This window comes from Xenopus tropicalis, chromosome 2 (assembly GCF_000004195.4).
Source record: "Xenopus tropicalis strain Nigerian chromosome 2, UCB_Xtro_10.0, whole genome shotgun sequence".
In the NCBI taxonomy this organism is placed as follows: Eukaryota; Metazoa; Chordata; class Amphibia; order Anura; family Pipidae; genus Xenopus; species Xenopus tropicalis.
This window is the reverse complement of record NC_030678.2, coordinates 116,970,582-116,994,908: the sequence shown is the minus strand read 5'-3', so window position 1 is coordinate 116,994,908 and position 24,327 is coordinate 116,970,582. Positions and strand designations below refer to the sequence as shown.

Sequence of the window (24,327 nt, the reverse complement as noted above, 5' to 3'; positions counted from 1 at the left end):
TATAAATACAGATATTCATACTTTTTCATGCAATTCATAATTGCTATGCAGTTTGCTTTAAGCTAGTCTTAAGGTGGCCATACACACTGTGATCCGCTCGCTTGGCGAGGTCACCAGGTGAGCCGATCTTCTCCAGATATCCTTACCTACAGGTGGGCGATACTGGGCTAATTCGGTCGTTTGGCCCTGGGGTATAGGTGTCTGTCGGTTTGGGAACGCATCAATGAGCCGATGCAGTCCCCGATCCGACTAAAAATCAAACCTGCCTGATCAAGATCTGGCCAATTTCAGGTTGTAGAGAGTAGGGGTCCTAAAGGCTAATAATAGTGCAGACCAATGTTCCCTCTAAGGGCTGTGACAGACGGGGAGATTAGTCGCCCACGACTAGTAGCAGCTAATTGTTGCAGTTACTGAACTCTAGAAAATACCCTGCCATAGACAATACTGAGAATTGCCTTTGGTAAAACACACTTAGAGACAGTTATCAATAAATGATCAGCATTGTCTATTTCTGTAGCCTCTGTGTGTCTTCACCCTTAGGGCTGTGGCACACGGGGAGGTTAGTCTGCGCCCAACTAATCTCCTTAGTAAATAGGGTTTACATTATTGCCTATATTTCTGTACCATTGTTATAAGTTATGGAGCCTTTGCTGGACCATAAAAAGGAAGATCTCTGATTATATATTGTATATATTTTCTTGAATTTGGATTAGATTTTCGCATAGGCTAATGATGCTCAGTGTACCTCCGCCCATAGATATCACAGCAACATGTGTAAGCAGCATTCTGAAAGTGTGCAGTGCATTGACTAGAGAGATAGCTGCATTACTTCTCATTTACTCCATGTCTAGAATGATTATTATCATGTTTATTCGGAACACAAACTGTTTTATATAATTATGTTATTGATTACTTATGTCTTGGGCAAGAGCATTGTTAATGCTTGATAAATTTCTCCTTTATAAACGATTTGTTGGAATAAAAACACAATTACAGAAAAGCGATATTAGGAACAATGACAGTAACTATTTTTGAATAATTGCTTTGGCCCAAAAGAGGAAGTATTCACATTTTTTGTGGATTGTTAAAGGATTTTGTGGTATCCTAGACTTTACTACGTATATACTGAGTAATTGTGAGTTATAAGGATATTCGTCATGGTAATAGTAATTTATAGGGAAATTAGTCATTACCAAGAAGTTCTGTGAGCATATCAGGTTTTTTTTATACTCCAAACTTACTTAATTAGGGATATGACTACTTTAGTACTTGGTTCAAGATTTGGCAAAATTCCAGATAAATTCTGAGTGCCTGGCTGAACTGTATGTGAATCTATAATACCATGTGACTTAAACGCACTGACAGCTGAAGGACACGTCTTTTTTTTTTTTTGGATGATGGCTGTTTTTTGGTGGGGGTGGATTAAATAATTAAATATGCAAATTAACACTATGATACAAACCTCTTACAGTCAGTGTGCAAAAATCTATGGGAAATAGAATAGATGCAAGTCCGCTGTGCCAATATTTTGATGTAGAATTGCACCCTTTCCATCTTTTACTGGAAGCTATAAAGTACTACTGTTGGTGTCTTTGCCTCATCTCTTTTGCAATGTCCAGTTTCACTTGGCTGTCTGGGTCCCAGAGCTTTGAAATTGGGACAAAAATCTGCTGCTGCAGTTTATCAAATCAATAATTCCTGGCTGCCCCATCATTGTCCTGCCCCCAGATATTAGTGGTCCTCCCCTAATCATGACGACCCTGACCCCTCAACATCATCTGCCTGCCCCTCTCTTGTTTCCGAAAAAGGAAAAGTGGCAGCACTAAGGGGAGGAATTTAACATTCATATATTTTTTTTTCATGATTTTTGTTTTATTGTGCTAACTTGCTTTTTCATGGAGAAAAATTTGAATTTTTCACCATTTATTGTGTCAAAATCACAAAAAAACTAATACAAAACTTTGCCATATAAAAGAGGTTTTCAGGGGTTTTGTCCACAAACATTTGTAGGAAAATGTAAAACCACAAAAAACTTGTGGTTCTCCTATTCTTTTAGTTTTCTTTTCGCAATTTTATTCATTTGTGTTTTTTCAATTTGGATCCTTTAAAAATGACTATAATTGACATTCGTGGTTTTAGTGGAAATGTCTTTTTTATGGTTTTAAAAACCTCTAAAACCAAGAAAATCAGAATGCCGATAAATGTGTTTAATATATAAATTACAGTTTTTGTAGCTTTCATTTTCCATTAGGTATTTATATTGTACCAGTTCTACCATGATTAGATTCAATTATACAGGCTTCCACTTACATTTGATTTTGGCTAATGTCCAATGGGACGAGTTAGTCGCCTGCGGCTCATATAGAGCCCCACATAAGCCTGCAGCCTGTGTCTCACCTAGGTACCCTTTCTTAAAAATTTTTGAGCTGATTTTGGATAGGCAGTGACAGCATCAGGTGGTATAAACAACAAGCGGTCAGATAGCAGACATTCTTGCAAAGAAAAGAATAGGACAGTCATGGCAGTATGCACAGTAAAACACTATCTGAGCAGCACACTTTATAGATTTTTAGCAACTACTAAACTCAAAAAGACGCTGACACCAGAAATTAAACCTTTTTTACATTTATCATAACATTGCCTTTGCATGCTATTTATAAATTTACATCACCTGCCTGATCCCCCCCATGTTACACTATGAGTAGCAGCAGCAACGTTTCAGGTCACAAGACCTTTTATCAAGCTTGATAAAAGGTCTTGTGACCTGAAACGTTGCTGCTGCTATTGTTGTTTGCCCCCCAAAAAATGTTGCAATAAAGGCATTTTAATCTACAAAGACAAGAGGTGCTGTTCCTGTTCTTCTGTACCTGGATGTGCCGATGGAAAGTGGCCATTGGGGAACCTGCACTACTTCTAACTAATCACAAGGCTTGGTGCTGACTACTACTCTCCACACTATGAGGGGGCTACCATACTTGTGCAACAGTAGTCTGATAGCATTAGAAGCTATATCTGACAGGTTGAGAAGGTACAGTCAGGTTTAGAAACTTTAGAAAAGTCACAATTATTTAGAAAAACAGCCGTTGCAGCAACAAATTATCAACATAATAAATAGCTACATTTTTATGTATATTAATATCTAATTATATATGAAGAGAAGTTTTTTTAGTGTCAGCATCACGTCAAACCAATAAAGAAAAAAACAAAAGAATACAGTGTACATGGCAAGTTACTACATTATCACTGATTTAAAGAAAAGAGAACATTACAAAGCATGCATAAGTAAGCCTAGAGGTCTAGTGATATACAGTACATTCATAATTCAAGAAACATTAACATTACTAATATCATCATTGTTATAGTATACTGTGGAACCTAGTCCTGATTCCCACCAAGGACTCCTTATTTTCTCAAATCTTTTCTGTGTCCCTCTGGCCCCATGAGAATGTTTGAAGGGCAATAGCAGAGTTAACAAGGCTGATCCAAGAGTCCTTGGTGAGTATGTTAGGGCCCATCCAGCGTATCACAACTCTTATTCTTAGTGCAGTTCAATTTAAACAAAATCTCATCTTCCAGTGTCAGCATTGGCACCACAAACTCTTCCAGACAGCAAATAATACTGTAGTGTGGTGGAACTGTAGGGTAGGCTGGTGCTTATAAAGTAATATGTGTAATATAGTAACAGTTTTTAGTGCTTTTACTTGATATAGTTAACCAATTTTTAGCATTATCATAAAATTATATCATGACAATTAAAAATTTGAGTTATAAGAGGAACATAAACACATCAGACAATGCATTGTACCTGGAACATGCATACATGAATTTTAATAGCGAATGAAGACAATAAAAATGAGAAAATTATATTAACACATAGTTAGTGTGATTAAGCAGTAGCATTTGGCATGTTTGGAGCCGGCTAGAGGTATGGAAAAAGTCAGCCATATTTGGACCAGAGCTGACATCTCATCCAGATTCACCATAAGATACTTCACGGGCCTAGTTTAGGACAATGACTGGCAAACAAGATTGTCAACTCAATTTTCTTGTCGTTGGGGTACATGAGCTGCACCTTTCATTCCTATTTGGCATTATGGCTGACAAAAGTATGTCATGAAAGACATTCCTGACAACTTTCTTGTAGGATTTAATTTTCAATACGTTTTGCAATTATCTTCATAAGCTTGTTTTTATGTACTTGTTTTAATAGACACAATTCTGCATTCAATGTTGGTAAGGTGACACAGGGCTCTAAATAATGCTAGCCATACACTAGCTGATAAAAGCTGCTAACTGGACCCCTACATGTTGATTTGACAGCATGTGTATGGGGCTATTCCAGTGCTGTACAACAATCACACGTTGTGGGTAGATTATTTCTCATACAGTATGTTTGAGGGCCACATTAAATTTCAGTGATTATGTCATACAGTGAAGTCTGTGGAGCCTTTGAACAAACTGGGAACCATAACAAATCCTTGGAGGCCACAACCAGCCTGTGTGCGTTCAGTTGGACAGCCCTGTTCTGTATAAACTCGGTCAGGTCAGGCTTGACAAGGTAATTGACTTTATGAAAGATGTAGCTCTTGTGTACAATACTTGTTTTCCACAACTGTTGTCATATTTTTATGCACCAGTGTGGGGGCAGATAGGCAGAAGGAACTGTAAAAACTGGTTTCCTTATATAATCACTCAGTAATAGTCAGATGTTTTCAGCAATGCTAATGGGTTATAGGTCCTACCAACAGATGAGTTAATGATTGCCTATAGGCATCATTTTAGAACTTACAATCTCATTGCCAGTGTCATTGTGTGACTTCCATTTAAAAATAAACCAGTGAGAAAAGAGCTGTTATGCAAGAGTCCAAACAGTAAAGGACATGAGAGCACTGCATTGTGCCATTTCATATGAGAAACCATTGTCTCTGATTGATTGCAAATTATGTACGCTGTTTATGAAAAGTTTTTTTTTTACAACTTAATGAACAAGGATACCCAAATATATATCACATGTTGTTTGCAGAGGCCCCTTACTGAACAACACTATTTCTATTCCTCAGTATGCCCTGTTTGTAGTAACTGTTAAAATGCAGAGGAGTTGATCAGTGGAGTTGGCCATCTCTAGCCAATTGATATCCTTTTTCCAGCTTTCTGAGACAATTGCCAACCATCATTCTCATTCAGCAGGTCTCTCGGATGGGGGAAGAGTTCTATATTTCATAAATGCCCAGCAACAAAGTGTTGTTGGAAATTATTTTCAAATGTTAGCATCTATGGCTTAAATATACTGCAGCAAAACTGTTCAGTATCAGCCAGTTGAATTCACATTTGATAACTATACTGTCTCACACCGGAAGGGTATTTTTTTTAGCTTGCATGTATTCTTATTGCACTTTAATGAGAGTACATCTCTACAGTTTTTAGAATACATCAACCTTTTTGTAGTTATATTTGATAGCAATATTTAATACACTGAAAGTACTAAAACATTTTGTAAGCTATCGTGTGCAACAATTTACAGGGAAACTTTTAAATTTTAAATAATGCAAAATATTGAGGGCTGGATGACCACAAATTGAGCTATATATATTATATTGAGCTAAAGGGTATTAAATATGTTAGTTTGGGCAGATTTGTATGGAAGTGTATTTCTAGTATGAGGCATGCCATCACAAAAAGATAGAGTTAGATCATATCACATCCTTTGGAGTGTACTCAGTTTTGGTTGACTGGCTCACATTAGCTGCTACTAGAGATTAGGGTTGCCACCTTATCAATAAAATACCAGCCAGCAGTGTTTGGGGTTTACAATCATGTAGGAGGGTCAGGCCAGTGATGTAAAGGCTTTACAAACTTACTGGCAAGTATGTTTGTAAATTTGCAATACCTATCCTGTATGGTATTTTTCTATGTAGGCCAGTGGGATCCTAGCCAGATGAAAAAAACATAGGCCTTCCTATATTTTTGATTCTTCCCTATTTATTACATTGGCATCAAGCAAATGTTTTATTGTTCAGTCCAGTAAAATAAAGCCCAGGTAACCCTATCATGTCCATACGTGGCACAAGGTTAGTGGGTCAGTGGCAGGACCCCAAGAAACAAAGAAACAGTGTTGTACCTGTATGGAGCCCAGTGGGAAAATGGGGTTCTAATGGCAGCCCTGCATTTGAAAATTCTGCCTTTTTCAAAAGATTTTTACAAGTGCCAGGTTATAACTAGTGCTGAACGCAGCATTTTACTTAAATCTGTGCGAACTGTAATAATAACAGTTGGAATAGGATGTTAATTCATGGATTGTATATCTAATTTGTTAGGCATTGCAGTCAGCATTCCAAACGGTACAGAACTACAAATCCCAGAAGTCCTGCACCAGTTTAGTTAGCTAAATGGTCGGTAGTTCCCACCGTGCTAACGTAGCCGATAATGCAGCTCTATAATAAGTGACAACAGGCAGTGCCTCAGCAAAGCGCACAGGGTTCGTACAGAGCCAGGGGTGCAACCCGAACTCTTTCCCTGGAGCGGAGGGTGGGCGAGAGATGCTCTTCCCTACACGTCATTTCCTGAACTAGGATTTGCTTCCTGGTAAGCAATAAAAAAAGAGACACCTTCAGATTTGCATGGAAAGAAATAAAAAGAGGTAAAAAAAAGAGGTTTTGATTTTCGTACGTTGTGTCCTCCGTACATGCCCTGTGTTTCCCTGTGTAAGGGGTGCCAGGCAGGAATGGGCTGCTCTGGGCTGGTGCCAGCTCCTGTTGGTGCTGTGTGGGTAACAAGCTGTCCGCTCTCATTGCAGGTGTACCCGGAGCCGCGCACTGACACCGAGTGCCTGGGAAACATCAGGGAGTTCCTGCGAGGCTGCAGCGCCTTCAACTTGGAAGTAAGTGGCTCCTGCTTCTATTCTTCCATTAACAACACTTGTTCTACATCTGCAACCCTGTGCCATAGAAGGGAGCACTCAGTGTCGCCTTTGCCTGTGTTTAACTCCTGCGGGCTGAGGGGATTCATTTGTACATGGGTGTCTGCTTCTGGAATGTGGGACCATCCTATTGTCAGGCTCTTGTATTGCCATCCCACAGTTAAAGGGAAACATACCAAAAAGATGTGTTTGCATTATGAAAGAAAATGTAATTTCAAGTGACTTTCCGGTATACATTAAAGGTACAGTAACACCAAAAAATTCAAGGGTATAAAAGAAATTCCAATATAATGTACTGCTGCCCTGCACTGGTACAACTGGTGTTTTTGCCTCAGAAACACTACTATGGTTTATATAAAGAATGCAGCTGTGTAGCCATTCAAAGGAGAAAAGGCACAGGCACATAGCAGATAACAAATAAAACACTATTGTATTCTACAGAGCTTATCTGTTATCTGCTATGTAACCTGTGCCTTTTCTCCTTTTTTCCAGCTTGAATGGCTGCCCCCGGGGCTACACAGCAGCTTATTATATATAAACTATAGTAGGGTTTCTGTAGCAAACACACAACTTTTACCAGTGCAGGGCAACAGTACATTATATTTCATTTACTTTAAAACTCTTTAATTTTTTGGTGTTACTGTTCCTTTAAGGACCATTTTGCAGTTGTTTTTAAGTTATTAGTAAATGTAACTGCAAGTGAAAGGAGTATATGTTTATCTGTAGGTCTGCCTCTGGAAACAGTGTAGCAGAAGTCCCTTCACCTCCACCTCTGTTGTTCAGATGTTAGAACCAGTAGTTTATAGACATACATACATATACTGCTTTTAGAAATCTTTTAATATTATATATTAGAAACTAGCTTAGAATTATATTTTATTTCATAATGCAAAATACAGGTTTTGGGTTTAAATCCATTTTAAATCTTACTACTAATTCCAGTTAATGAGTTTATGGCCCAGGGATTTTTAAGCTGTGACTATCCATCCTTGTATGGTAGAAACTTTGGCATAGAATATGTGGCACTTAGAAAATAGTAAATTCTGTGTGTGGTGTTGTCATAACCTATGTTGATAACCTGTCTGCAACTTGGAAGAAAATTGATACACAAAAAAGAAATAGCTTTATATAAGGTGACCATTTATTAATATTTCTGGTCTTATTCATCTGTAATTATTTCTGGGGGGTATGACCGCTACAGATAGGGTCTTTTCAGATTTCTCTTTATAAGTTAGGTAGAATTTATTTGAGCAAATGTTTTAACTTGAAGATATTTATCCACTTGTGTAACTGTTTAATACACATACACAGTTAAATAGTTATAAAACTATTAAAGGTTATAGATGAAGAAAAGTCCCATGATTTTAAAGAGTCTTGTTTGGCCAGGCATATGGATTTGGTCGAATCCAAATCCTGCTGAAAAAAGCAGAATCCTGGATTCGGTGCACACTAAAGTTGCATTTTGAAAGACACAGACAAACATATGTATTTTGCTGCACTTAAAAAGAAGCAGAAAAAATGGCTGTGTGTAAGAACCCTTACATAGAATGCAGAAGCACTGAATCAACATTGCTGGCATTCTGTTACTTATGCTAGTGACGTAGATTCTACATTGTTGGCAGGGAAATGGTTAAAACTATAACCGTAGTCTCTGGAGTATGTCATTGCCTTCTGTTTCATACCAGCAGGGATGTTAAAGTAAGAGGACTAGTAAAGCCACAGGCAACTGCCTTTGATTTTTTTGGTGCTAGTGTCTGTGGTCTTGCTGCACTGCTTGTTGCCAGGCTGGGGCATAGGTCAAAGAGAAGACTGTAAATATGGCAGGCAGGTATTTGAGAACTTCAGAATTTCACTGAAATCGCGCCGCCGCGTACGCCATCCCACCGGCGATTTACATTTTCGCCGGTGGGATGGCATTTCGGGGAGATTAGTCGCCCGCGAACAGGGAGATTTGTCGCGGGCAACTAATCTCCCCGTGTGCCAGAGCCCTAAAGGCCTGGGGAGAATTGACCTCTCATAGCATGATACTGACTTGGGCACCCACTATAGGTATATCTAGTAACACTATTTGTATTCAGTGTATTGTCAGAATATAGTGCTAATATGCAGTCTGAATACTAGCTATCAGTATCATGATAGGAGGGATCAATTCTCCCCAGGCTTAAAGCATAGGCTGACAATCCTTCCCTATGCTTAAAAAATCTTCAAGTTGTGCCTGTACCCGTGAGTATTTAATTTGCCCAGGTGCAGTCACATGCAGGTGATATCTGCCAATTAAGTGTTTTATGTAATATTAACTTGTGTGTAAATAACTTTGAGAGTGAATATTGGGGAACTTGGAACTATTTTCATTGCCTGGGGAAATGTACTTTGGGCACACCTCTTTTTGACTGCTCATTAAAACATTAACATGGTACATAATGACAGTACAGGTATTTTTGCATTTTGAGTTATTGGATGAGAGATCCCACTAAAGTGAACAGCGTATAAGGTCTATGTAGCACCAGGTTTCAAAGACCTACGTTGCAGGTCCTTCAACTATTCTTATAAAAAAAAATTTTTTGATTAAAAAGTGATTTAGCATTCAGACCCTGTTGAAGTGGGTTGGGCTGCTAACATTGTTGCAGAATGTTGCTCTCACCAGTAAGACCCTCCCCCTGCGGTCTTATAACAATATCCAATTGTAACAGAATAATTTTTAGAAAAAGATTTGTCTGCGTATGTTAACTGTTTGGTCATGTGTTTGTATCCCTTTACTCTGTAAAGTGCTGCGTGAAATGATGGCTTTATATATATAAATATATAAATATATAATTCTAAGCAGTGCCTTTATGCTGCCCTTAAACTCTGATAACTGCAGTTTGGCTGGTATCATTCTTTGTTACATTAGGGGGCTGATTTACTAACCCACGAATCCGACCCGAATTGGAAAAGTTCCGACTTGAAAACGAATATTTTGCGACTTTTTCGGATTCTGTACGAATTTTTCGGATCCAATACGATTTTTGTGTAAAAACACGAGTTTTCCTATCCATTACGAAAGTTGCGTAAAAAGTTGCGCATTTTGCGTAGCGTTAAAACTTACGCGAAAAGTTGCGCATTTTTCGTAGCGTTAAAACGCAATCGGACTCCATTCGACCCGTTCGTGGGTAAGTAAATCAGCCCCTATGTGTCTGGTCAGTGGCCTTTTGGTCATACAGTCCTGTGGTAAAGCCGATAACTAGTGGTCTGTCTAGACAGAAATTCTGATTCTGCTAATGTCCTGTCTATAAGATGCTTATACTGTATAACAGTGATCACTCCCTGTCTGATAGTGTCCGCACCTGTCACAGACAGAGCATTTTACTTTTATTTTAATATTAAGTGACAGCATATGAGCTAGGGCATATTGACTGCTGCAGTTCTCCATGAGTACAATATTCAATTTAAAGGGGTTGTTCACCTTTTGAGTTAACTTTTATTATGATGTAGAGTATAAATCGGATTATGGTGATGGAGAATATAAAAATCAATGCATAAAATTAGCTCTTCTATCAGAGGAGAGTAAGTACATTTATTGGGTTTATCTGGGTTACAGGAATGACTAGTAGGAATTATAGTGGATGTAAATTATGTGTCATAGATAAGGCAGTACTTGCAAACAGAAATAATTCAGTTTAATTATTAATTCTGCTTAGATATCATTTGAAACCTTTTAAAGCAAAAATATGCCCCTCGTTTTTATATGAGGTAATTTAAATGGGCTTCTGTAGAAAAGGTGCATAAACACTTTCTGCTCCAAAATTAAATACAATATTATTTACAGTGCTTTGCTAAAGTATTCACCCCCCCCTTGGCATTTTTAATGTTTTGTTGTCTCACAACCTGGAATTAAAATGGATTGTTCTGAGAGTTTGCACCATTTCATTTACAGAACATGCCTACAACTATGAAGATGTATTTTTTTTTTTATTGTAAAGCAAACCGCAAAGTCAGTACTTTTTAGAGCCACCTTTTGTGGCAATTACAGCTGCAAGTTGCTATTGATAAGTCTCTTTGAGCTTGCCACATCTTGCCGCTGGGATTTCTGCCCATTCCTCAAGGCAAAACTGCTCCAGTTTTTCCATGTTGGATGGTTTTTGCTTGTGAACAACAATCTTCAAGTCTGACCACAGATTCTCAATTGGATTGAGGTCTGGGATTTGACTAGGCCATTCAAACACATGTAAATGTAAGAACATTTTCTCAAGCACCCTTTCACATGTGGTGTACAGTCCACTTTTCTCCACCTGAGTTTTGTAGACAGGCAGAGAGATTGGCCTAGTCACACATAGGGGCACATTCATCAAAGTACGACAGGTCCGAATACAAAAAAATCTTATTTTTTCTAAAGTTTACAACTTTTGCGTATTTTCTGTGATATTTACACTAATTTGCGCAACCTTTTTCTTACTTTGAGACAATTAGCGCAAAAATTTGTGCAACAAAATCGTATTTGACGCAACAGTACGAAAGTTTCAGATTCATTCAAGCTTCGGTATGGTGGCTTTCCTTGGGCCAGGTTGGAGCTGCAGAGTGCCATTGAGTCCCATGGGAGGCTTCCAAAATCATGCACTGAAGGTTCAAAGTGCCCCATAGTCTACAAAATGCAGACAGAGAAAAGTGAATCCATTTATATATGTTCTTCTGTGTAGCTCTACTGACAGGCACAGTGTCAACCTGCTGCTACATGCAATGGAAGTTGGCTTGAAAAATGCAAAATTAGGCATTTTCATGCCAATCTGTACAACTTGAAGCTGCACTCAGGCCGATGCTGTGCCAGTCATTAGAGCTACACGCAGGGAGTGGATCTGCTCCTGATATTTTTAAAATATAGTTCTTATTTGTTAAAATACTTACAAACACACACACCAATAGATCCTGATTAGACGAAAACAAAGAAGGCACTTTGGGAAGATTAATCGCTAGCGCTAGCAAAGATTTATTACAGGTGACTAATTTCCCCCATGGACCATAAGTAAGAATGCACCGAATTCAGGATTCAGTTTGGGATTCGGGCAAGATTCTGCCTTTTTCAGCAGGATCCGGATTTGGCCGTATAGTGGATTCAGTGCTTCCCTAACCATAAGCCAAAGATGTAGTTTTGCAGTACTGCTTGACCAACTCACTTAATAATCGTAGTACAGGCTAATAATAATCATGTTTATTGCTTAAAAAAAAACATATTCTTTAAAGGAGAACTGTCTCCATCTATCTTTTAATTTTTGGCATGATTATTATTTGTGTAATTTCTCTATGTGTATTAAAAATTTTGAGCAATTCACAAATATTAAGGCCTGCATCTTCAGTCTTCCCTACGGTTCTGCCCAGTTGCATTAGATTTTGATTAGTCTAACGTTCAGCACTGGCCAGATTTCAGAAAGTCCCAGTGCTTTTGGTGCTCTGCTTTACTTTTAGAGAAGGAGAAGAGTATTAGCTTTCTGCTGTCTGTACTAGTGAGAGAATGAATTTGTGCCTATGTAAAGCAGCTGCCAGTTTTCGGCTTCTCTCACTTTTCTTGTATTCCCAGTCTGCTTCGTTTGTGCCTGCATTAACTTTCTGACTGACCATTCTGTTAAATGAGTTCACAGTGACAATTACAAATACAGTCACAAATACCTAAGGTCAGAAAGAAACGTACTGGTGCTGGAGATTGCTCTGCTAAAAATCCAGTGCAATTGGGTAGCACGGAGGCAGAGCAATGTAGCAGCTGCTTGAGGGGAAGACTTTGTATTTAAATCCTTCATATTTGCATTGCTGTACAATAGAGGGGTGTTTTCATAAAACATGCAAATTACATACAATAAAGATGGCCCAACTCATAAGCAATAAAATATCTATTAGAGTATATATCTTATCCAATTTTGTTATAGTTCCCCTTTAATTGCATGTGAATACTGAATGTATACATGAACGCAAAGTGTTATTAACAGATTTATATTACTGAGTTAATTATGTGTAGCATTAAGTTGCAATTAGCAGAGCTTTACTTCTTTTAAAGGGACACAAAAAAGCCATTCATTGTCTTTATTGCAAAAGAACAACCGTGAAATGTTAATCTTTGAGTTGGATTATTGTGATACAAAGGAAAGTCTTTGTACCATTTCTGCTCCTCATGTAATACAGCAAACAAACAAAAAAAACCCCTAAAATGATAACTGTGGGCATTAAGTATTACCCACAGTGGGACCTCAGCAATCAGATATTTTTTATCAGTAGCAAGTTAGTTGCAGAACAAAATGTTAAGAAATTAGAAAAGCCGCCAACAAACAACAATCAAAGTAACTATTTGACTACTTGTTTCAGACTTTTTTTAAAGGAAAAGGAAAGGTAAAAACTAAGTAAGGTTTATCAGAAAGGTCTATGTAAATACAGCCATAAACACTTACAGAACTAGAACTAAAAAGTCGCAGCGAATAATCCGCGTGACAATATACTCTACGCCCGAAAAGCCCCTGCGATTAGTTGCCGTGACTGGGTTAATTAAAGGACAAGGAAAGGCTAAGTCACTTGGAGGTGCCAAAATGTTAGGCACCCCCAAGTGATTTTAATCGCTTACCTTGTACCCCGGGCTGGTGCCCCTGTTAGGAGAATACTGCACCAGCCCGTGGTACCTGTAGCGATGCGCTTCCTCCTTCCTGCTTCGTTTAGCTGCAACTATACGATAGGCACAGGCGCAGTAGAGTGAAAAGCCGACTTCTCTGTTAAAGTTCGGCTTTTTCACTCTACTGCGCATGCGCGCGTACGGAAGCAGGAAGGAGGAAGCGCTGCAGCTACCCCGGGCTGGTGCTTTTCTCTCCCAACAGGGGCACCAGCCTGGGGTAAAAGGTCGGTGATTTAAGTCACTAACATTTTGGCACCCCCAAGTGACTTTGCCTTTCCATGTCCTTTTAAAAGTCGTGGCGACTAATCGCCCCTTGTGTCTTCGGCCTTATTCTGTATAAATGATCTTCTGTGTCAGGCTTCCTGCTCTGAGAATAATCCTTCAGGGCAAGGCACAAGTCTGCTCAGTTTCCTCTTCTTGCCTCTCTCCTCCTTCCATCTCTCCCCCTCCCATTTCTACTGTGTAATCTAGGTTTAGAGCTGTTCCAGGAGCAGTGTGCAGGCACAGAAGTGAAGTCAGACCAAGCTAAAATGGCAACTACTATCTTAAACAAACAGAGCAAGCTTCTATGGCTGTTTACTCAGGTTTGGTAAAGCATTCTGTAGCAAGCTGTTCGGATTAGTTCAGTGACATGGAACTTGCTGGCACGTGCGCAGATACATTTACTCTGGGATTAAGTTTAATTCAGAAGATGGCGCCTGCTAGCTCTGCTGCGCTGTTCTGCTAATACAGATCAGCTTTACTATCAGAGACACTCTTCACTCTGCAGGGAGGAGGCTAACTAGATATCTGTGGATGGGGGCTTTTGTCTGGGGGTTTAGTTCTCCTTTAAAATATATTGGTGTTGTTTTAAATTTACACTTAAACATAACTAAGGATCCTCAATGGCCAGTCAAAAAGGGCCAGAGTAAATGGGACACAGCCCCCAGATTTAAAGGGCAAAGCAAGCCACTATATCCAAGTGTATCCCAGACTCAACACAAAAGTTCAAAAGAAGTTCTTTTGAACTTTTGTGTTGAGCCTGGGATATGCTTGGATACGCTTGGATATAGTTTAAGATGTAATTTGGATATGGATGTAATTTTGGATATATTTTAGGCTAAAAAAAGTCAATAGCATCAAACAGGTACACCTCCAAGCTAACTGCCTCTTTTTATCAAAACATTTTAAGGGGCTATATAGCCCCTAGTTCAGCAAGAATTTGGTGAATAGGACTGGACATATTTTTTTTGTCTATAGTTTTAACAACAAAAATAAGTTTTAGCTCAATAGCTTATGTTATTTCTTGAGCTGAACAGGTCTTTGGAAGGTAGATAATCTCTGGTATACAACCTGCTCCTTTCATCCCTCTGCAGTTTTCCTGTTTGCCCTGTTTAGCTCATGAAATAACAAAGAATAACATAGAATTTCCATGACTACACAATAGGCAAAAAGTATGTAAGCACAAACTGTATTAGGGCTATGACACTTGGGGAGATTAGTTGAGCCTCGATGTAAATTGCCGGTGGGATGGCATACGCGGCGGCGCGTTTTGCCAAAGGTGCCTTGAGAGGAAACTTTGGCGACTTCCGCAAATCGTGCCGCTGCATATGCCATCCCACCTGTGATTTACATTCTAGCCGGTGCAATGGCATTTCGGGGAGATAAGTTAGGCTGATGCCACACATGCCGTTTTTCCGCTGCATATTTTCTAATTCTCTTGGCGGCTGAAAAACGCCTGATATCATCATCCATAGAAATAGCTTGAAAAGACTCAAAGCAAACCACACAATGCGGAAATACGCTAGAAAACGCCTTAGCACGGATTTTTCAAGCGTAGGCCGAAATACGCCAGTATTTGCAAAGCAAGCTATTCCTATGTATACGCAAAGGCAGCTGCCAGACCTAGCGGAAATACGCGGCATTTTTTGCTATTTCGCACTATTAGCACCATGGCAACGGGATTTGCTTACGTCACCAGTACTAGGCTGAAAAACCCATAGTCTCGGGCTGTGTGGCTTGTATGGCGTTTTTAGGCTGAAAAAAAACGCAGCGGAAAAACGCCATGTGGGGCATCAGCCTTACCTACGACAAGGGAGATTTGTCGCGGCGTGACTAATCTCTCCGTGTTTCGCAGCCCTTAATTGAATTCAAGTTAAGGGTTTTACTTTCCTAAATAAAATCACAGAAAGATTGTAATCCTGCATTCATGTGCAGAGTAGCAGCCCTTCTACTGGTGTCTAAATGATTAGATTAGGATATGTAAATATTTTTAGGGAAGTCTGTGCTAAGATATCATTCAGTTGAAATTAGCTGATTTCACTTAGGGCTGTGGCACATGGGGAGATTAGTCGCCCATGACTTGCCGAAGTTGCCTCGAGAGGCAAATTTGGTGATTGCGGCACCGCATATGCCATCACACCAGCTATTTACATTTTCGCCGGTGGGATGTCATATCGGGGAGATTAGTCGCCCGTCCCGTGTGCCACAGCCCTTATAGTCATAATGTTAATGCTCCCTCAGCAGGCACCCAAACAGTGTTTTAGACTGGTAAAAATTTTACAAGTCAATAGAATGCTACAGGTATGGGATCCCTTATCCAGAAACTCGTTATCCAGAAGGTTCCGAATTATGGAAAGGCGATCTCCCACAGACTCCATTATAAGCAAATAATTTTAATTTTATAAAATGATTTACTTTTTCTCTGTAATTATAAAACAGTACCTTGAGCTTGATCCCAACTAAGATATAATTAATCCTTATTGGAGGCAAAACAAACCTATTGGGCTTCAATATTCAATGTTTAAATGATTTTTAGCAGACTTAAATTATGGAGATCCAAATTACGGAATGATCCCTTATCCAGAAAACCCCAGGCCCCAAGCATTCTGGATAACAGGTCCCATACCTGTACCACTTTTAGCCTTCATCCAGGCTGGCAATTGGTGTCATAGCATGTGACTTCTGTGTTTTATAGATCAGGTTTTGATGTAGTTGCTTCCACTTTTATTTTCCACTTGTCATTTTAATGTATTACAATTCATGCATCTATACTTAAATTCATATAAATGATCTCAACAGTAATAATGTCCCCAGAGAAGAAAAGTTGGAAAATATTCCTAGATAATATCTGCCTCTTCCCTAGTAGTCATTAAAAAGTTGGTGCTATAGCTGTAGGTATATAGTATTATGCATTAGTTAAAGTTGATTGTATTCTTTTAGGCGAAAAAAAACATTGCCCTGTAGTGCTTACAAGAGGAGGGTCTGTGTAATCCTGCTCAGTTTTATGCACATATACTTTACTGTCTATTTAATTAAGAAATAAAATGCAAGTAAGGTTTCCCTTTATGGACTGGACCCTTTACAGTGAGTTGGCTAGATTACTTCTTTCCATGAGGCACAAAAGTAGGCCTCGTTCTGTTAGCATGATGTCATTATGTTAGTAGAATTGTGTGATTTATTTTTTTTTGCTCAAGGTGTGTTACCACCCAAAATGTTGTGAAAGAATTGCCAGACAAGTCCACATTCAGGAGATCTTGGCAGGAAATCTCAACATTTTCCAATAAATGCCTGTCTGTTTTATTTTGTTATTTTGTTGTCCAGCAATAAAAATACTCTGTGCTCACTGAGCAATAAACTTTGGAGGGAGCAGAAGATAGGTAGAAACAAAACACTCGCTGTGACATAAGTCACTTGCAGCAGTTTCTTGGCAGAGGAAATGTGAGGTTACATAGGGATAACATCTGAAGAATAGTTCTCTGTCTGACTGAACTGAGCGATTGCCTTGGATTGGCAGTTATGTATATATATAATATACACATACATACATCGTGGAAAATAAGTGTTAACACGTCAATGTTTTTCTCAGTAAATATATTTCTAATGGGGCTATTGACATAAAATTTACACCATATGTCAGTAACACACACATACAAAGAAATCAAAACAAATATGTCTTTAAATTAATTTGTGTGGAATGACACAGGGAATAAGCACTGAAAAGGCTTACTACTTAGTCATTACTGTTGGTAATGACAGCTTCAAGGAGCCTCCTGACAGGAGAAACTAGTTGCATGCATTTCTCAGGTGTGATTTCTCCACACAAACTGTCTTTAAATCTTGAAAATTCTGTAGTTTAAATTCTTAGTCAATTACTATGAAAATACTCATCAGATTTTCATAGTAATTGACTGATAACCTTTCTAGCTAGATATATTCAAGTTTCATATAATTCTGTTTACTGTAATCAGTGTGTATGTTGGTGACCGATATCAGTAAAAGCCTTGGATATTGGTCGAAAATTTTGAATGGGCGCCTTTGAAGGTGACATTAGTGCTGAATCATAATGTTAATGCTAAATAGCAGGTGGGGTAAAGAATTCCTTTGTTTTTACCTGCATATCTGACAATTAATTTTTTACCATTATTAGAGTGGATGAACCATATTTTCCATCGTAATTGTAGTGTGTATGGCCACCATAACAAGTCCCTAAAAAAACTCCTTTTACAATTTTAAGAATACACTTTAATGTGATTCTTGGCCTGATCCAAAGATTTGGATTTACAGCATGGTGCAAATTCAATTGCTGACTGATTATATGGCAGACATGAAAATATGTTGTTACTGTGAGCACAAAATGCATCAGTGTGCCATGTTCTTGTACCTTGGTCCATCTGATCACAATCTGACTGGTCATATGGGAAGCTCATAAAAAACATGTCAGTGGCATTTGTCCAATAATTAATTTGTCCATTAAAACCAAATTTCATAAAATCCAGTTGTTTAGGCATACCATGAAGTGTGCCCACTTTATCTATGTTTCCATCAGCTAAGGCAAATTCATTCATCAAAACCCTTACCATAAAAATGGTCTCCAATGAGAAAGCATTAAGATATGCATATATGGATATGGCCCTAAAGTGCATATTTATGGTCCATACTGAAATGAAACATATGTACCCTAGAGTAAAATGTTTGACAGCAGACCTAAAGGCCCTGAGCAAGCATTACCATGCTAGTTAGTATAAAGACATAGGGCTACTAGGGCTAGGGTAATGTGAACCTAAATTCTTTAATAAGATAAGGTTCCCTCCATACCCCGGCCAGTAAGATACTGACTTGGCTTGGAGCTTGTTGTGTATATTATACCTGCTTTAAAGTATATAACACTGTGTTCCTTTTTTATTTTATCTACCATATTTTGTATGTGCTACCATCTTATTACATACAGTTTTATATTTGCTTGTACTTATGCTAAATATTGTAAATGTAAATATCTGGATACGGGAACATCTCTGTGCTCGGATTAGCCTACCCCCGTGCCTGCACACGGAGCTTCAATGTTGGCCCAGGTGCAGGCATGTGGAGTGGATTTCACTGATGTAATGCATACTCGTGCGTTTCAGCACCAAAATCCTCTGTGTGTGTGTGTGGGTGGCTGCACCTCACCCAACGCCAGGGATCCCCAACCTTTTATACCTGTGAGCCACATTCAAATGGAAAAAATTTTGGAGAGCAACACAAACATAAAAAAAGTTCCTGGAGGAGCCAATGAGAACTATAATTGGCTATTTGATAGCCCCTATGTTGACTGGAAGCCTACAGAAGGCTGTTTGGCAATTATACTGGGTTTTTGAGTGAAGACACATGGAGCTACTTGTCATGACTACAAAAATAGACGATGCTGATCATTTACTAATAATTAAACAATTCTTTCATTTTATTTTTTGCAGAGGCAATGGCAGAGCATTTTCTGGCATGTGTCTTCGCCCTAAGGGCTAATTCTTGGCCAGACTGCAAAATCACTTGTTATAGTACTTATTGTACAGCGCTGCGGAATATGTTGGCGCTTTATAAATAAATGTTAATAATAATAGTATAGTGTGCAGCAAAAGGCTATTGGTGGTAACAACATCACATCGTTAGAACATCTCATTTATCACTACCTGTTTAGTAAATTCCTCATTCACCTATTATCTTCCTACTTTTAATAATCCCACAATCTCTTTACAGTATTTGAGATGTGCTTTATTTTGTTAGTAATTAATATGCACTAGAAAGACATTGAAGGAGATGGTGCTTTATAAGTGTCATTAAAGTTTTATTAAAATAGTAGTGCATGAAATAAAACTAGGTTTTATTTTGTTTTATGTTCTGGAGCATATTGGTGTTTAGGATACCTTTTGTAAAAGAAAAAAAATGTGTTGTTGAACTATTCATAGGTCTGCTTCTACCATTCATGGATAATCTAGACTTTCCTCTTTCTGGCCAATCACATAACATTCTAAGTATATTAGTATAGAGGGAGTAGGAAGCAGTGGGAAGCCACGCATCCTGTTATTCAATCTACTTCTGGATGTGGTTGAATGAAGAGCATCTAAAAGAACTCACAATGAAGGTCTATTAGCATCCATGTATTTGAAAATTCGAAATACACTGTTAATTATTACATATCAAGAAAAAAAATCTTTATAATTATTATAGGAAAAAAATACTAATAATTAAACAATATATTCATTTTTTCAGACTTTTGACGCCAATGACCTCTATCAGGGGCAGAACTTCAACAAGGTGCTAAACTCCCTGGTGCTTCTCAACAAGGTTACAGCAGGTAAGTATAAGCACTCTGGTGTATGAAATTTAAATTATCATTAAAGGAAAATATTTAGGTTATTACATGTTTGCCTCCCCATGACAAATGGTTTCCCCCAGAAGGTTGGGGGTTTCTTATTTTGAACCAATGATCTATTCCAACTCGGTAAACTTACTTTTGCCTTGTGCAAACATGTGATGGTAGTATGTATTATAATGCTGCATTTTCTCTAGCAGCTAGGCAACAGATTGGAAAGCAGAATGGAAAATGAATAGGAAAGGGCCTCTGTAAGAAGATAAGATAAACAATAACAGTGTAGCCTCAGAGTACTGGATTTGTGTTTGCTAGGCCAGGGACACCGACAACCAAATAACATTTGAAATAGCACTCAAGTGGCAGACAAGTGGTAGAATAGTTAGTCATTTAACTAAAAGACATAAATGTAAAATAAAGACAAGTTGCTAAAAATAGCCAATTTATAAAATACCGAAAGTCAATTTTAAGGTGAACCTCTCCTTTAAACCCATAGCACTCTTGTCTTCCAGCTGTTTCCTGTGACCTACAGGATACAGGCTATAGCTCTGAACAATGAGGGCACAGGCGAGCAGCGGGAGAAAGGAAATCCTGTCCATCTCTTGCATTCAAATACAAACTGTTGCCTGGCTTTTCACACAAGTCTTTAACTTTTTCTTGCTCTGTATTACTACTGCCTGTGTTCGTAGAAATGATTAGGAAGGCAGTATATATAGATTTTTTTTGTTCTACTCATTTTGCAACCTTTGCCAAATCATAGTGTTTAAAATCTATAATTCTGCATTAGGCTTCATATATGGAATAACACCTAGGGGCTGATTTACTAAGACACGATTTCGAATCCGAATTGGAAAAATTCCGATTGGAAACGAACATTTTGCGACTTTTTCGTATTTTTTGCGAGTTTTTCGGCGTCTTTACGATTTTTGCGTAAAAACGCAAGTTTTTCGTAGCCATTACGAAAGTTGCGCAAAGTCGCGATTTTTTCGTAGCGTTAACACTTGCGCGCAAAGTCGTGCCTTTTTTTGTAGCGTTAAAACTTAAAAGGCGCGACGTTTCGCGCAAGTTTTAACGCTACGAAAAAATCGCGACTTTGCGCAACTTTCGTAATGGCTACGAAAAACTCGCGTTTTTATGCAAAAATCGTAAAGACGCCGAAAAAATCGCGTTTTTACGCAAAAATCGTAAAGACGCCGAAAAAGTCGCAAAATTACCGATCATTACGAAAAAAACCGCAATCGGACGCATTCGGACCGTTCGTGGGTTAGTAAATGTGCCCCATAGAGAAAATGCTGGCAGGCACTCTGGTTTCCCCAAAAGAAGATGTCAGTAGCAGCCAAATAGTAGATAAAATTTTTTTTAAAGTTTATTTTATCCATATATAAAAATCAAAAAAAGGAAGCCTTTCGCTTTTCATACCAATAGGGTACCCAGCATTTTCTATATGTGTTATTTCCATAATGGCTCCCTAAGCTGAAGGTCTGGGGCATGAGCACCTGGACCCATCTCTACGAAGGGTAAGATCTTCAGACTACCTGCTACAACTGTGATAACCCCTTATGATGTTTATTCATATATGAAGTGCTTTTTGAGTGGGATGTTGTTTGGGTCCATTCGATTTTGAATGACATACTGGAAAGAAAATGGTGTTTTAAGAAAAAAAAAAAAAAAAATACAGAGCATGACACAACACATGGAAATAATAAGCTAAATAAGCTAAAGCTAAATGGATTTAATGCCATATCTGTAGTACAGTAAGAAATTTTGCACTTATGAAAGAGTACAAGTAAATGCCCCTCTGGTTTTCCTTCTCTCATCCCACAAGCTTCTGCTTCTTTTTTGTTGATTGTACTTGGTGCAGAACCATAATAGCCAAAGCACCCTGCTTATTATACAAAGCGAAATTTGACAAAAAATCAGTAAAATGAATGACAAACTTATCAAGGTGTGTTTTATTTTTTGCCATCTGAATGCCAGATTTGATTCCGTTATTTCCAGTGGATGTTGCTCTAAGAAAAAAAACGTAAAAAGATTATGCTATTTTTACGTGACATAATCTGTGTATCACGATATACTTTACAATGTAGAAGTCCAAAATACTAATTATAATATGAAATGATAAAAACAGTTTTAAAGGCCCCTTACTGTGTGTGATGAGAATTTGATAAAAGCTATACTTTTCATTGTTAAGTTGGCCATACACACTACAATTACAATCTTTGCCCATTGGTTATTGGAAAGATTGTTCATCCACTCTACTGATGTTAAGAGCTAAATCTTCAGTTATGCAGATAAAAATAAAGGAATTCTTTACCCCCTATCTGGTGATTCAGCTTTACCATTACAATATTGATCAAAATTTTCAGTCCTGCTTGATCGGCGAGATGACCGAGAACCAAGGTTTTTACCAATATTGGCTGCCTCATCTCCCAACTTGCACTGAAGCTTGCTCATACAGTTCTCTTCCAACTGTTCTGTTTCTGCTCCCATTATGATTCAATCCCTGGCCCTGACACCAAATGATCCAGTCAGCCTAATTTGGCCCTGCCAGTGTTATTGTACAATATAACTTTTCCTAGCACTGCTTGCTGCTTTTTGCATTGCGCTGTTTTTATACCCAAATAAATGTTTTAATAACATTAATTATGTCTCTTTATTGGATATATAGAAGAGTAGAAAATATGTTATAGCATGCAAGACTTATTCTCTCTGTCGTTCCTCTCTAGATATTGGCTTGGGAAGTGACTCTGTGTGTGCCCGGTCATCTTCTCATCGGATAAAGTCATTCGATTCCCTTGGGTCTCAGTCAGTGCTTAGTCGCTCTTCAAAATTATTGCAGAGTCAATATAGGAGCCTGGTGAGTAACACCTTTATAATTAGAAGAACTACAGCTTTTATTGGAGGGATATGACACTCCAGTCTAACAGATATGCATTCATTCCATGAAAATGCTTGCCCTGTTTTAGTCTGAAGGGGTGACTGCTGCATTAACAGCAAGCAAAGCAGGTCTATAATGGTTTATTCATAACGGCAGCATGGGACACTTTAACCTAACCATCATCATATAAAATAGTTGATAATTTGCTCCAGAACAGTAACACCTTAGCAACCAAACCATTATGAAAGTGGGATTGACATTTACTATTTTGGGATTTGGCAAAGGGTTTTTTCTGTTGAAAAAAGACTTCATTAGTGTTAAATTAGTTTCCTTGCAGAAATATATTCTCTAGACTTTTGAACAAGACCCAAACAGAAGTGTTGTTGTATATTAAGAAAAAGTTAAATGACAAAGAGAATGGAGATATAAATACTAGCACCACAAGCACTGTAACAAACAGCTAACATTATCAGCTCCGCTCATTATTAATGGCAGGTTCAGAAGGTTTTCAAATAATATATGCTTGTATATTGTTTGTAATGTTTTGATAATGATGTTATCTTTAACATGACTCTTTATTTTGCTCCGTTGCTTTCTGAATTGCAGGATTTTACTTGATACACTGTACAAAATTCTCTCTTCGGAATCCTGAGATATAAAAGCAGAAGGAAAAGTACAATCACTGGGGGGTGCCAAACGTTAGTAATTGCAATCTCTTACCTGATACCCGGGGTGGTGCTCCTGTTAGCAGAAAACTGCAACAGCCTGGGGTACTTGCCAGTGAGTGATCCTTCCTTCCATCCTCTTTCTTCTCGATCCCTGGGCCAACGCATGTAAAGTGAAAAACTCAGCTATTTTTTTCAAAGTTCGACTTTTCACTCTATTTCACATGCGCAAGCAGCATAAAGAAGGAAGGGGATCAATCTTTCTCGCAGGCACTTTGGGCTGGTGCAGTTTTCTGCTAACAGGAGCACTGGCCTGAGGTATTAAGTAAGTGATTACAATCATTGAGGAATGATTAACATTTTGGTGCCCCCCCCAGTGATTTTACCTTTCCTTTAATATATAATCAACTGTACTAACAAGTATTCCTAAAAAAATTCTCTTGTTAAGTTTATTTTTAATGAATACACATTATTTTTAATGAATGGGACTAATAGGAACCCTTTAATATCACATATTATTCACATAAGGCTGTGAAGTAAGCACCCCAGACCTTAACTAAACATAATTTCTATTACAAATAGAATCAGTTAACATGTGCTTACACAGTGAAAATAGCTTCTTGCAGCCCCAGGTGCACGCTG

General features: G+C 38.3%; 1 protein-coding gene across 4 annotated transcripts in view; it reads left to right on the top strand.

Annotated features, from left to right (window-relative positions):
• arhgef7 (Rho guanine nucleotide exchange factor 7) overlaps positions 1-24,327 on the top strand; it is a 98,997-nt gene that overhangs the window by 3,034 nt on the left and 71,636 nt on the right. For 2 of the 4 annotated variants that reach the window (XM_004911991.4, XM_012957889.3), the window contains exons 2-4: positions 6,794-6,877; positions 20,043-20,127; positions 22,869-22,999. In XM_004911991.4, the coding sequence (XP_004912048.1) occupies positions 6,794-6,877; positions 20,043-20,127; positions 22,869-22,999 (300 nt within the window). Of the gene's footprint in view, positions 1-6,446; positions 6,638-6,793; positions 6,878-20,042; positions 20,128-22,868; positions 23,000-24,327 lie in introns of those variants that run through there. The other 2 variants (XM_012957891.3, XM_012957890.3) reach the window with 2 other exon arrangements.